The sequence below is a fragment of the Gopherus evgoodei genome, chromosome 3 (assembly GCF_007399415.2).
Source record: "Gopherus evgoodei ecotype Sinaloan lineage chromosome 3, rGopEvg1_v1.p, whole genome shotgun sequence".
NCBI lineage: Eukaryota > Metazoa > Chordata > Testudines > Testudinidae > Gopherus > Gopherus evgoodei.
Genome location: NC_044324.1, coordinates 22851358 through 22867091, shown reverse-complemented (window position 1 = coordinate 22867091; position 15734 = coordinate 22851358). Strand labels below are relative to the sequence as shown.

The 15734-nt window shown below is 39.3% G+C and overlaps 1 protein-coding gene across 14 annotated transcripts in view; it reads left to right on the top strand.

Annotated features, from left to right (window-relative positions):
- SUPT3H (SPT3 homolog, SAGA and STAGA complex component) overlaps positions 1-15734 on the top strand; it is a 520171-nt gene that overhangs the window by 369415 nt on the left and 135022 nt on the right. For all 14 annotated transcript variants that reach the window (XM_030555257.1, XM_030555249.1, XM_030555250.1 and 11 more), the window contains 2 exons: positions 10156-10231; positions 13398-13510. In XM_030555257.1, coding sequence (XP_030411117.1) covers positions 10156-10231; positions 13398-13510 — 189 coding nt within the window. The remainder of the gene's footprint in view (positions 1-10155; positions 10232-13397; positions 13511-15734) is intronic.

The window sequence follows — 15734 nt, the reverse complement described above, 5'->3', positions numbered from 1 at the left end:
CGTGATTTATAAACCTCTCTCATATACCCCCCTTAATCACTTTTCGTTACACTGAATAGCCCTAATCTTTTTACTTTGTTTTCTACAGAAGTCTCTCTCTCTAAAGAAAATGCAGATACTGTACTCAAACTATCCTGTGGTAACTCACAAAGAGTTATAGATTCGGCACTCAGTCATGACTCATATAAGATAAAGTTTAGGGACACACACATCATGGCATTCACACACACAGCAACTTCTTTCTTAAGGAACTTCAGACTCCAAATACCCAGGCTTCCACAACCAATTCTACAATTTGGAACAAGACAAAAACCTGCCCTTTTCAATCTGTCTTCTTGATGTTGCTCAGAGTCCACATGCTTAGTTGTCACAGTATTCTACATAATAGTCTCTTTCTTGATATAAAATCTCATGCTCTATATTGTGAGGATTTCTGGTCTTCACAATAATATATGCATTTTAAGGATCTAATTTTTCCTTTCAACTCCTCTGAAAATCAGTTCTTAAAAATTTAAATTCTGTAAATCAGTTTAATTTTCTTGAAAATTCAAGTTTGTAAACTGAAAAGCAAAGTTTGATTAGATTGACTGTACAAATTCATTAAAATTGGGATTGTTTCAGTATACCAGAAAGTGCCTCAGGCTAGATGTTACTCTAATAAGTGAAGATATTAGGCAAAACGCATATGTAAGCTAACCCTACAATTAAGCTGCACCGAAACTACATGACATCAAAGGTCTCAAGTTTGTTGTATGGACTTACTCAAACTAATGGATAGCACAGAATGTACAGTATGTTTTATAAAGCAAGAGTAAGAAAGATAACAAAGAATTGCCTGTGTATTTTGTACTTTATGGCCAAACCTACAGTAAATTTTATCACAACATCCATCAATCTATCCTAAAGTGAGATTGTTATTTTCCATATAAAAGCCTGAGTGTTTAATCTTTAAGAAGGCTTACTCCTTAATACCCCTTTTTCTTTGCTTACCGCTTACATTAAAAGTGGTTTTAAGAAGAGCAAGTCCATGTTTTTCTTTGACATTTAAATAATGAAAATCCTCAGCTAACAGTTTCAAGACATACAGGATTTAAAATGTATTTTCAACATATTTCTGTTGACTCTATGCTATTGAGCTACCTTACAAAATCTCTTTTTTTCTAGTGAACACCATTTTTTTAAATTCAAAGCTGAGCCATTCAGATCTGTTACCTGGGAGCTGACAAGTACAGTAGATGTCACTGCACTGTTCTAGTACCATAAAGGAAAACCACTCTCTCAGGCATATAGAACATTACTGGGAAATGGTACATATTTCCAGACACCAGTGTCTGAGGCCATGACGCATTTGTTCTTTTAAACTAAATGCCCATTTTCTCCTTTTACTTCATAGCAATTCCAGCCAATGCAGAGCAATGCTTGTTTCTCCTGAGTACACTCCTAGCTCCCTTGAAGCTATGAAAGCTACACAATGAAGAGGTGTTTAGAAACAGGAACTCCTGGCACAATATGAATATGCAAGTAGTTTGTGAAGCCAACAATTTCATCATGATTGTTGCCAAACATTGTGGGTGGGTGGGGGCAGTCACGGTATGTACATTTTCAGATTTTCCACTATAGCAGCTTCTTGATACGTTTCCTCCAAACACTAAATAGTCAGTAAGTAAGTTAACATTTGGCCTTTTGTCTTCACACCCAAAAAGCTGTATGTGTCAAATGTGAAAACTTTCAAATGAAATAAAAATAAAATTATTTTTCATCCTAGATGGTGAGAGACAACAGGTAATGCTTTACTTTTTCCTTTTTTTTTTTTTCCTCCTTTTTTTTTCTGGTCTTCCTTTTTAGTCCTTCATGCTGAAAGTAAGATAAGCATACATTTACAGTGCCAGCACCTATCTGCTGCATCCTTCAGCATGTTCCAAGGGAAGCATGCACCAATGTTTTAACTGTGCTGTATGCCACACAATTCAGCTTCTTAACTGCTTAGAATGACTAATAACCCACTGCAAAGGGGACTGGCACTGTATTAAGAAGGTTTTTTTTCCTTCAGATAAACCATTAGGAAAGTGTCACTTGTGTCATTTGTTGTACCTGGGTTCCAGGAGGAAACAAAATGCATCAACCTGCAATTGTAGCTGGCATATCCCTAGGGTTTCATAGCTTTCACTCTTTAGGTAAGTCCCCTAAGAAGCAAATATATTTTTATTAGGGTTGTCAATTGCAGTTAACTCACGTGATTAATTTAAAAAAAATAATCACAGTTTTAATTGCACTGTTAAATAATAGAATATCAATTGAAATGTATTAAATATTTTTGATTTTTTTCTACATTTTCATATATATTGTATTCTGTGTTGCAATTGAAATCAAAGTGCATATTATTGTTGCTTACAAATATTTGCACTGTAAAAATGATAAAAGAAAGTATTTTTCAATACACCTCATACAAGTGCTGTAGTGCAATCTCTTTGTTGAGAAAGTGCAACTTACATATGTAGATTTTTTTTTGTTACATTAACTGCACTCAAATACAAAATAATGTAAAATTTGAGAGCCTGCAAGTTCACACAGTGCTACTTCTTTTTCAGCGAATCACTAAGATAAACAAGTTTGTTTACATTTAAGGGAGATAATGCTGCCCTCTTCTTATTTACAATGTCAACAGAAAGTGAGAACAGGTATTTGCATGGCACTTTTGTAGCCGGCATTGCAAGGTATTTACGTGCCAGATATGCTAAACATTTGTATGTCCCTTCATGCTTTGGCCACCATTCTAGAGGACATGCTTCCATGCTGATGATGCTCATTAAAAAAATAAGCATTAATTAAATTTCTGACTGAATGGCTTGGGGGAGAATTGTATGTCCCCTGCTTTGTTTTATCCGCCTTCTGCCGTATATTTCTTGTTATAGCAGTCTTGGAGGATGACCCAGCACATGTTGTTCATTTTAAGAACACTTTCACTGCAGATTTCACAAAACGCAAAGAAGGTACCGATGTGAGATTTCTAAAGATAGCTACAGCACTCGACCCACGGTTTAAGAATCTGAAGTGCCTTCCAAAATCTGAGAGGGTCGAGGTGTGGAGCTTTCAGAAGTCTTAAAAGAGCAACACTCTGATGTGGAAACTACAGAACCTGAACCACCAAAAAAGAAAATCAAACTTCTGCTGGTTGCATCTGACTCAGATAATAAAAACGAACATGCGTTGGTCCACACTGCTTTGGATTATCATCAAGCAGAACCCGTCATCAGCATGGGCACACATCTTCTGGAATGGTGGTTGAAGCATGAAAGGACATATGAATCTTTAGCACATCTGGCACGTAAATATCTTGTGATGCTGGCTACAACAGTAGCATGAGAACACCTGTTCTCACTTCTCGGTGACATTGTAAACAAGAAGTGGGTAGCATTATCTCCTGTAAATTTGAACAAACTTGTTTGTCTGAGCGATTGGCTGAACAAGAAATAGGACTGAGTGGACTTGCAGGCTCTAAAATTTTACATTGTTTTATTTTTGAGTGCAAGTTTTTTTGTGCATAGTTCTATATTTATAATTTCAACTTTCATGATAAAGAGATTGCACTATAGTACTTGGATTAAGTGAACTGAAAAATACTATTTCTTTTATTTTTTTTTACAGTGCAAATACTTTTAATAAAAAATAAATATTAAATGATTTGTATTCTGTGTTGTAATTCAAATCAGCATGTTTGAAAATGTGGAAAACATCCAAAATATTTAAATAAATGGCATTATATTATTTTTAATGGTGCACTTAACTCAATTAATTTTTTTAGTCGCTTAACATCCCTAAGTTTTATACTGGAGCAAGAAGATATCTTTAGTTTTGTTGGAGTTACTTGCTACCTGTCCCTTGGAAGACAGTGAGAGAGACTTCCCCTCTGGTGCACTGTATTCTTTAGTTAGAAAATTCTGGAGTCAGTGCATAGATCATGATGTATCAACAATTTGTCTGTAGTTTGATTACCGTTGGTCATTGCTGTCCCATTTAATTTAACGTAACTGCTCTGAGGTTTAGTTTGTGAGGCTGGTACAGTGCTTGTGGTTACGATGCCCTGTGTTACAGGAACTATGGGATGCTAGATGCTATTGGACATAAGACCTGTGATTGTGTGTTAGTGTCACTGTTGTATACCCCCAGGGGGATGGGATTATGTTAGATTTCCTTTTTCTTTGTGGGTACAGGAATTTTTTCCCCAACAATTGTAACCTCTCATATAAATCTGTTTTCCCTTATCTAGTTATTTCCCTCTGTACACAAGGATGCTCTCAATGGTTAGTCATATGAAGATAATAATTTACCTCTTGGTACCTGAATAACAGTTCTTTGTTGCCATCCTTACTCTGGACAACATTGCGAGGGTTGTCCATTCCCTATAACTGTCCTGTATTGAAAGAGTGCATGGCCTTGGTACATGATTTGACCTGCATCACCCATAAATAGATCAAACAAAAGTAAATAAAGTCTGAAACCATTTGAACCATTAGGTATACAGAAGCTAATGGAGAATGAGTGTTAGTTCACATTAAGAGATATAAAATTTTCAGAAGAAATTACTGTTTATTTCGGCACAAGAGATTTTCAAAATTGTCTAATGGATTTAGGAGCATAGATCCCATTTAGGAGCATGAGTGCCACTGAAAAACCTTAGGCCCTTTTGAAAATCTACCCCTAAATATTGTACATGCAGTCCTTGGGTGTACTTCTGATACACAAACTCCTATTTAGGCTGATATTTCAAGAAGATGGAGTCCCTTCTATAGCATATAATATCTATGAACTGAGGTCTGGAAAAACCTGCCTTACAGCAGGAACCTAAAGAAGCTCAATCTGTTTAAAATGGTTAAGAGGTTACATAGGAAGATGTCTGATAGGAGACAGCTTGTTACTGTGGCAAAACAAGGCATAACAGGATCCAGTAGCAGGGAGCTGAAGCTAGACTCATTCAGACTAGATAAAAGGTGATTTTTTTTAAAAATAGGTTAATTAATTAATTAGGATGTGACAGATTCTCCATAACTAGAATCTTTAAAGGAAGATTAGATGTTTTTCTAAAAAAAATGTCACTCAACCAGAAGTTATGGGATTGATGCTAGAATCACTTGATGAAATTTTGTGGCCTATGTTACGCAGCTCAGACCAGATTATCATAATGGTCCCTTCTGACCTCAAAACGTATGACTCAACATCTAAGTGGCAAGGTGGCCTCCAGAACAGATCACTGTTACAGTGTCACTAGAAGAGATATGGAGCTGGGGCACATGTTAAGATAAAAAAAAATCTTTAGAGCATAAGAAATAATGCTACAATCGTGCTTATGCATTGGTGGGGAAAAGGAGCAGAACTGGAAAGAAATTTTGTAGCAAAGTCTGCAGCTCTCCATCCTGGACTAAATTAATATATAATGTGTAAAGCTTTACTGTTTATCAAGATGTTGAAGACCAAAGGTAAATATGATCATCCCAACAGTTTTCTGTTAATTTAAAATCTGTAACAAAAGTTCTGTTGTCTTCAGAGGAGACAGTAGAAAAGAATCTTTCCATTGCCTGCAATCCTTTCTGGCAAAGATGTATCATATACCATAATGGAAAAAGTTCAATGAAAAATTTGACATCTCAAACAGCAGTTGCTACAGAATGTAAATCCAGGCAAGCAGAACAGAGGAGGTGGAGGAATGTATGGTACACAGAAAAGGAACTGAGAACATAAAATAATGAAATACAACATCTGTCCTTGCAGTTAGGTCTCACAAAAGAGAATAAATATGAGGCATTAGATGTTAACACTAAAGCTTCACTACAAGTCAGAGTGACTGAAGAGGGGGGAGAACACCTGGATATTTTTCTAAACATTTAGGTGACTACAATATTAAATTTAATGGCTAATGTTGAGCTTATCCAAAAAACTCTATACAGGCGTACACTTGTTGAGCTACTCTGGAAGAAGTTGACTGTGCAAACAGCTTCATTGAGAATTTGTTTTAGAACAGGTGTATTTTTTGCAACTAGGACTTGTCTGTGTATAATACAGTGAATCTAATATCCTTGTGGTGCAACAGCCTGCACTTAGGTGAAAGCCCTCTGTTTTTTACAGTCATTGCACGAGCACCATCACTGCAAATTCTTACACAGCGCTGCCATTCCAAGCCAGAATCAGAGACAAAAATATCCAAAAGTGCAAAGAGCTGTTCCTCTGTAGCATACTGTGGTTATGACCGACAGAACAGAAATTTCTCTTGGAGTTTTTTGTCATTCTCAAATTTTATGTATGACAGCATCTGAGCAACACCTAAAGACAGCCATTGTTTTATCAAATAGAACGTGAAACAAAAGGACTTCACTTGATTTTGGCAATCACTTGTTCAGTCATGTCATTTGCCATATTGTGAATACGCCTGGCAATATTGTCGTTAGATGGGGAATCGAATCAAGTTGAGTCACTGCACCTTGCCCCAACATAATCAAAACCATTTTCTTGGCATGTGGCAGAAAAAACTTTCTCCAATAGTGTGCGGTTTCCTAGTTTTAGTTATCCAATATGACACATCAAAAGATTCCTCAAGGGTTTTCTCATTTGCTGTAGCTGCTGTTCTCAGTACTGTTTTCTGGCCCTGTAGCACTCTCAGCTTTTCCTGAAAAATATCAAGTGGTTTTGTTTGAAGAGAACTGTACCGTGTCTGTAAGTGCTGCAACATTTTCGAAGGTCTTAAGCTATACTTTGCCGGAACTTCACTACGCACCAAACGCTGTGGCCATGAGTCCTCAAAATCAGTCCATGTAAATCTAGATTCCAAATGTTTCAGATCATATTTGTGGCTTCTTGGATTTTTACTGCTCTTAGGATCGTTGCTGTCAAGCCTTCTTTTGCTGCAAGTGGCAATCAACTCCCCTTCATCCACCCCACTTTCCTCCAATTTTCTTGAGAAAACGGTCCATTGCTAAAATTATTTCTACAGCAACTTTTCAAACTGGCTTCAACCACAACATGCTCAGTCAGTTGCTCAGTAACTATTTCAGACAGTTCTGATAGGCATGTGTCTGCAAAAAGAAGTAGCGCACAGAGCCGGCGTTTGCCCAGGTCCCCACGCCACAGGGGGCCCCGCAAAGCTAAATTGCTCAAGCTTTGGGTTCAGCACACATAGGTGGGGCTGAGTTCAGGCTTCAGCTTTCCGCCCTGGGCCTCACCGAGTCTAATGTCAGCCCTGGCAATCCCATTAAAATGAACTCATGACCCACTGTTTGAGAACTGCTGATGTAAACCATTCTAAAAAACCTCCAAAGACAGATTCCACAATTTCCCTAGGCAATTTGTTCCAGTGCTTCACTTCCCTGACAGGACGTTTTTTCTAATGTCCAACCTAAACCTCCCTTGCTGCAATTTAAGCCCATTGCTTCTCCTCCTATCCTCTGTCCTTCTCCTTGTAACAATCTTTTATGTGCTTGAAAATTGTTATCATGTCTCCCCTCAGTCTTCTCCTCTCCAGACTAAACAAACCCATTTTTTTATTTTTTTCCTCTAGGTCATGTTTTCTAGAAATTTAATCTTTTTTTGTTGCTGTCCTGTGGACCTTTTCCAATTTGTCCACATTTTTCCTGAAATGTGGCACCTGACCTGGAAACAGTAGAATCATAGAATATCAGGGTTGGAAGTGACCTCGGGAGGTCATCTAGTCCAACTCCCTGCTCAAAGCAGGACCAATCCCCAGATAGATTTTTGCCCCAGATCCCCAAATGGCCCTCTCCAGGATTAAGCTCAATACCCTGGGTTTAGCAGGCCAGAGCTCAAACCACTGAGCTATCCCTCCCCACAGTACTCCAGTCGAGTCCTTATCAGTGTGGAGTAGAGAGGAAGAATGACTTCTCGTGTCTCGCTTACTACATTACTGCTAATACATCTCAGAACTGTGTTGGGTTTTTTTGTTTGTTTTTTTGCAACTGTTTCTTGATGTTGAATCATATTTAGCTTGTGATTCACTATACCCCACTGGGTTCCTTTCCGCAGTACTCCTTCGTAGGCAGTCATTTCCCGTTTTATATGTGTGCAATTGTTCCTTCCTAAATGGAGTACTTTGCATTTGTCCTTAGTGAATTTCATCCTATTTACTTCAGACCATTTCTCCAGATTGTCCGGATCATTTTACATTTTAATCCTATCCTCCAAAGCACTTTCAACCCCTCCAACCTTGATACTGTCTGCAAACTTCATAAATGTACTCTCTATACCATTATCTAAATCATTTATTAAGATATTGAACTGAACTTGACCCAGACTGGTCCCTGCAGGACCCCACTCGTTGTGCCCTTCCAGCTTGACTGTGAACCATTGATAACTATTCTCTGGGAACAGTTTTCCAACCAGTTATGCACTCACCTTATAGTAGCTCCATGTAGACTATATTTCCCTAATTTGTTTGAGAAGGTCATGCAAGACCATATAAAAAAACTTATTAAAGTCAAGATATACCACATTTATCGCTTCTTAGTTTGTAATTTTGATATGTTAACTCTGGCTATATGCAGTGAGTGTAAATTTGTGGATTGTGGTGCAATTGGCTACTCCTATTCCAAGATTGTACTATTGCTGCCAACATTTTGCCTTTGTTAGTTTGAATGGTTTTCCTTTATTTGTTAAGTTACAGTTTGAAAGGTGGTACACTCCCTTCTCTAAGATTAAAGTAACAATCATACAGTAGAATCTCAAAGCTTCACATATAGTATAGCTACACAAATTCCAACATAATGATATTCAGCAGATTATGACTTTTCAAATGATACCTCACAAGGCATACTTGTTCAGATTTTATCATAGTCTTGTAAAAGTGGTGACTATAACAGTATAGACTGTCACAGAGGGTGTTAAGTCTATATGGGATAGATTCTCAGCTAATGTAAATAAGCATTGCTCAATTGAAGTCAATGGGACTCAAGCATGTGCTTAAAATTAAATATAAACATAAATGCTTGGTTGAATCTTGGCCTAAATACGGTGTTGCAGATATTTGGAGGGGATACTATGTATAAACATGTTCGGTTTGAATACTCTGACTGTTTTGAGGCACTGTATTACATAAGAATTTATTTCACATTTAACTATATCTGTATGAAATACAATTAAAACTATCCTATAGAATGTTTTTTTTCTCAAATGGGATTTAATTATCCTGTTTAATTTTCACTTTCTTCCTCTCCTAGCTGCCTTTGCTTTCTGAAGAATAAAAATGAAGGCACACATTACTAGTTAAAATGCCAACAATCACCATCCCAGTGCTGCTGTATGTACCAATTTGGTATGGAGCAGAGCTCACCTCTATTGCTCCCCTTCTGACCTGGTGCATCCCCACGGTGGTGTCAGTCTTCCATTCGCTACAATTTCATTAGTGTCTATTTCAAAAGGATTTAGGGCTCAGGCTATGTCTACACTATCACTTATGTTGGTATAACTTATGTCACTCAGGCATGCGAATAAGCCACCCCCCAAGTGACATAAGTTACATTGACCTAAGCGCTGGTGTGGACAGTGCTGTGTCAATGGAAAACTTCTCCCACCAACATAGCTACTGCCGCTCACTGGGGATGGATTAATTAAGTTGACAGGAGAGTTCTTTCCCATTGGCTTAGAGTAGCTATACTGAGAAGTTACAGCAGCGTAGTTGCATCAGTGCAACTGGCTGCTGTAACCTCTCTAGTGTAGCCATAGCCTCAGTTATACAAGATGCTGAGCCCTTTGGCCTTGACTCAGGAAAACACAAGTATGTGCTTAACATTAAGCACGCAATGGGACTACTCACTGACTTAAATTTAAATGTGTATTTAAGTGTTTTCCTGAATCAGGGTGGGAGTACTCGGCATCTTGCAGGCTTGAGCCCTAACTGTTGTGCTGCATAAGAAACATATATAAGCAAACTTCTGGAATCAAAATTCTGAATCTTACCGTTGGCAAATATTACCCATGAGAAATAACCCAATCGTGTGTTATTTTTGCGCATCTTATTCCTGTTAAAACAACATTTAATTTTTGGGTTAACTTCAGAGTTATGGCTGCAAGAGTTTTGTGGGTGGCATTTATTTTGCAGTATGTGGTTCTTGTTTGAAAAAGGTGCATTATTGAAATCTACCCATTGTTTTTCAGAGAGCAGAAAGACAAACACGAATGATGGACTCAGCCCAGTACGCAGAATTTTGTGAAAGTCGTCAGTTAAGCTTTTGTAAGTACTATCACATAACTCGTGCATAGTATTTAGATTTGTAGTTACTTTATGTACAATGTAGAACCTAATTGATACATTTTTTGGAAACGTATTTATTTAATGCATGAAAGAGTATATTAGATTCTCTGTCCTCAGAACTGCTAAGTGATGCTAATTTATTACACTGTATTGAGATCAGGCAGACTTTTATTTATTTTTATATTTCCCAGATTTCATATAACGCAAATACTCTGATGCTGAGTGCTAGTATAAAATCCATAAATAGATAGTTAAAACTTTTAACCAGTTTCTGTGTTAAAACAACCGTGTTTGTATGCAGCTGACTTTGATATTGTTATACACAGCTGATTAATGAAGTGCACCTTCAAGGTTGTGATTACTTCTGAAGGTATCTAAAATTAACTAATGATAGTAAGTTTTCCTTTTTATATCTGCATCCATAGACCATACAAAGAACTTAATAAAGAGTCTTTTCTATTTTAAGCCATAACCTCCTGCTGTGGAATTTATTCAACATTAGCCAAATTCATCAGTACACGCCATTCCAACACTAATAACATGATGACAGAATTAGGGCTTTACTAGCACTGAAAGCCAGCTTACTAGAAATGCTTGTGGGCCACAACTATAATGGGTTGTAAATTAATGGGTTTGATCATGTAGCAAAACATCATTACAGAAGCGGTTAAGTGATGACTAAAACTTCAGGTTAAAGGTCAAAGAGAAAGTGAGGTGAAAGAGCTAGTGAAAAGCATGACAAAATAGCACATGACTCTACAATACAAATTGAACACAATGGTGTCTTTAAATGAGAGATGCTTATCTTGTTCTTTATAACAAGGCATTTGAATTGGGTGCATGAGTGATTCATTTATATATCATAAAGTGCAAATAAATGACACATCCAAAATAGCGCCCTGTCTAAATGTCAGCAAATGTAGGAAAACATGTTTTGTAAGCATTTATTCTTTTCCTAATTCAATATGTTTTGAAAGTTCAGTTGTAATTTGGAATCACACATCTGTGAACCATTAGGTAAATGGTACTTCAGATTGGGGTGATTTCAGCTAATGAGAGGTTAGTGATAATGCCATTTTTAAACCTAAAAATTATAATCATAACTCAGCACCAGGGCCGGCTTTATGCCGATTCCACCTATTCCCCGGAATCAGGCCCCGTGCTGAAGAGGGCCCCATGCCTAAGGGGGCCCCACTCTGGGGGTCTTCGGCGGCATTTCAGTGGCGGGCGGGAGGTCCGCTCCGGGGAACTTCGGCATTTTGGTGGCAGGGGGGTGGGGGGGTCCTTCACTGCCGCGAAACCCCCGGAGCGGACCTCCCACTGCCAAAATGCCGCCAAAGCCGCGGACCCCCGCCAAGTATTCCAATCGGGCCCCGTGGGTCATAAAGCTGGCCCTGCTCAGCACAAATATAAATATTCAGTTTACAAAATAACATTGAATACTGATGAACTGGAGATCGTGATTATTTTTTTAAATGATCTGATGGATAATTTTGCTACATTTTTGCATAACCATGGCCTCATTTTCTCCTCACATTTAATTTAAATCAAGTTGTTAGTTGATATCAATGGGGTTTTACTGGTGTAAAACCAGTGAGGAGAATCATACTCACAATTTCATTACCTAGCAAAAACAAATCAGATAATACAGTAATGTGCTAAATGGCAGATGGTCTTTTATTAAAAATTAAGACAAAAGATTATTTTCCATGTTTCCCTTAGTTGTAGTAGAAATTGAATTTAAAAACTGCAGTGTGTTTAAAATAATAAACCCATATTACTGTAAGATAAACCCATGTATTAGCTCCTGAAGAGTCACCCAATGTTACAGTAGTATTATAATTACTTAGTTATATAACATTGTAAATCTGTATGGCATTTTAAAAACTGATGGAAGAAAAGCTCCCTGCCCCAAATACCAAACAGTCTAAGATGACGTGTAAATAAATATTCGAGCCAGTGCTTCTGATCCTGCCACCTCTCTTTTACTCATCCTCAAATTCTCCTACTTGGCTTCTTTTCCTCAACCAACCAGTATATTATTGTTTCCCTGTCCTAAAATATGATGATAACAGCTGCCTTTCCAACCAACACCCAATCTCTCTTCTCCCCTTTACCTCCAGGCTGACTGAAGAGGCTGTTTACAACTCTATATCAAATTACTCACCCACCCCAGATTCCCTCCAGTTGATTTCTGCCCTCTTCACAAACAGCTCTCACCAAAAGCATGAAGGACTTCCTCCTGGTCAAGTTTCTTCCATCTTTATCTAGTCATTAATACCATTGTTCACTCTCTCCTTGACAACATTTTATCCTCCCTTTGGCCTTTCCTGGTTCCCCTCTTAATTTTTCTGCCATTCCATCAGTGTCACTTTGGCCTTCCCACCTCGTCCCTTCTTTGTGCAAGCCCCCATGGCTCTCTGTCTCTGCTCATCTCTTCTTTTTTTCTCTCTGCCTTATTCCTGAGGTATCCTGAGAGTGTGTGAGATCAAAGCACTATTTCTGTGTTGATGATTTACAGATCTACATGGCTGCACTTTTTATTTCCCTCTGCCTAATACTGCATTTCAGACATACCCAGCAAATCATGCTGGATAGCTTGTCATCCTCCAAGACCCTAACATAGTTAAAACTGAGCTCCTTAATTTTCCTTCTAAATCACTTCCACCTTTCATCATTGCTGTTGATAACATCCCTATCCTCCTCACTCAGGTTTGCAGCCTCAGAGCCATCTTGGATTCCTCCTATCTTTATCACCATTTATCCAAGGGGTGATACAAGCCTGTTTTTTCTTCTACCATAATATATTGTAACTCCAGCCCTTTCTGTCTGTCCCTACAGTTAAATGTTTGTCCATACTGTAATCTCCTGCCTTGATTACTGCATCTTTTTCTCCTTCTTTCCTTCATAATGGTCATAGCCTTCCCTTATAGGCTACCGAAAATGCTGCCTGTGAAATTAGCACCTTTACCCATTAATCTCACTGTCTCATTTTAACCCCCTCTTTGAATCCCTCCTTCTTGCCCTTCCCATCAAGTTCAGTTTTACTGTTTGACTTTTACCCTGTCAGATGTAGAATTAAGCAAATAAGAGTGTAGATCTATTGTTAACATTAACTTCTGTTCACTTTGTTTTGAACTGACAGCCAAGAAAGCTTCCAAGTTTCGTGATTGGCTGGACTGCAGCAGCATGGAAATAAAACCAAATGCAGTTGCTATGGAGATTTTGGCATATTTAGCATATGAGACTGTGGCACAGGTAAGGGAATGTGCTATACTTACTGTGATACAGCAGAACAAATATAACTAGTAATCTTAAACATCTTTTAGCTAATCTCAGCAGACACTTCAGGCTGTGTGTTAACATTTCTTCAAAGTGTATTTGACCTTTTAAGGGACTATCTCTGTATTCCTTTCTAACTTTCATGTAATCTGCTGTATCTGAGCTTTTGTACTGTAGCGTGCTCATTGCTCTGGTGTGTAAGTGACCCTTTTGCCTAATGGTTATAGCAAAAGATCGGCAGCTAGGAGGCCACTGAAACCACTCACTTTTCTATGTGAGTTCTGGCAGTTCAGTCATCCCAACTGTAAATAAAAGGTAGGGGCCAAGCCGCTTTAGGGTAGACAAATTACTCAGTAAATTTATAAAAGGTGATGAGAGAGGTGATTCTTTGAGTGCTGATTCTGATGTGTATTCCACACGTGCCCGAGTCCAGAGGTTCATGAAAAGCAGTGTCTGTTGGCCCACATATGTGCAATTGCTCTTCAAGCATGAATTTGGGAGCAGAGCCTAAAGCTGCTAAACCCAAGGACTCATCATTCAGGGCTTCTGTAAGAGTAAGAGGCACTCTCATGGATGCAAGGACAGATCCCCATTCAGGTCTGTTCCTGAGAGAAGAGATCCCTCCCTAACCCCATCCAAGTTGTGCAAACCTTCACACACACATCCTAATGGCTCAGAACTGCTGAAGGCCCCAGGCAGGCCATTAAAACACAGAAGAAAAAGGATCCATAGATTCTCTTGGTGGCTCTGACTCCTAAACATAAAGACTGGCATCCATTGGCTCATCTAAGCATGCAGGACCTGACTCTATGGCAGTCCCAGCCCATTCTTCTAAGGATCAGCCACCTGCACCCTCTTGGGATGCGTCAGAATCATCAGTCCTGACCGCCCGTACACCCTGAACCCTGGGACATGTGAACACTCATGTCTCATCCCCTCTCCTCTCAGACCCGTCCCCTGAGAGATATTGCCACACCAGAAGATGAATCTACTTCAGTAACTCAAGAATCCTCCCTGATCCAGCCCTGACTCAGGAGTGTTCACCTTCCATACCAACGACCCCATCAGTAGAGCCAGATCAGGTCTCTGATTTGGATGAGTCAGATGCTTTGACCAGCCATTCATCTCCTTGCAGAGAGATGAGTCCTGACAGGGAGTTGAGAAGAACTGGATGCCCTCCTCCCAGTTTTGACTTTTCGAAGAACCACTGCAAACCAGTGCCATAAGGTTCCTCTCAACTGATTAACCCCTCCTTTTGGCCTTCCTAGGGTTCATGGGACCCATATGGCAGGCACCCAGGATCTGCCATGAGTCCTATGCACCTCTCCCATACAGCATCTCCCGGAGGCTGAAATTGAGCCACATCTGCAGGTACTGACAGGAATCTCATCCTCATTTCTGCACAAAGCAATTATTCTGTCTTCACCATCTCTGCCAGACAACCATAAGCAGTACCAGGAACGACTGTAGAGGAAAGCAAATGATCTTCAGATCCCTATGGAGGAGAGCCAGGATTCCCAGCACTGGCTCCTTGACAGTCTGCAAGCAAAGTGGCACTCCTGGTAAATGAGGCCATCATGGAGCCACCCATAGGGTCCCCTCTGCACCCCCACAAATAAAAGAGCTGAGAGGTGCACTTGACTCATGGATTCCGTGACTTTCTCAACATCCGTAACATAACGTAGCCTTAACTATCAGGCTTTGTAGTGAAATATGATTTTAACAACTGCTCTACACTGGCAGACTTTAAGGACAAATTTCCCCATGAGGACAGAGCCCAAAATCAAGCCTTCTTTGAGGAAGGCAGACTAGTGGGAAAAACATTCCTACATGGCATCTAGAGGGCTAGCCACTATTCTGTTTATGAGGTGTGAGTTTTGGCTTCACTCTTCGTGGTTCCATGCAGAAGTGTGGAACTTCATAGAGGGCTTACCATTTGACAAGAAAACTGATGAGTCTCTACACTCATTTAAAGATTTTTGATTGACCCTCTGCTCCCTGGGAATTTGCATTTTGGCCCTGAAGAGAAAACATGCCAGGCAAGTGTATAGGCCAAGACCACCCCCTCCACAAACATTCTACCATCAGCATTCAGCTGAGCCTCCATGCAAGCAACAGAGAGTTTAGAGACCTTGATTTTCAGCTCCCTCTACATCCACAATCTCCACCCATTGCCTGCCACCCACCCACTCAGGACTAC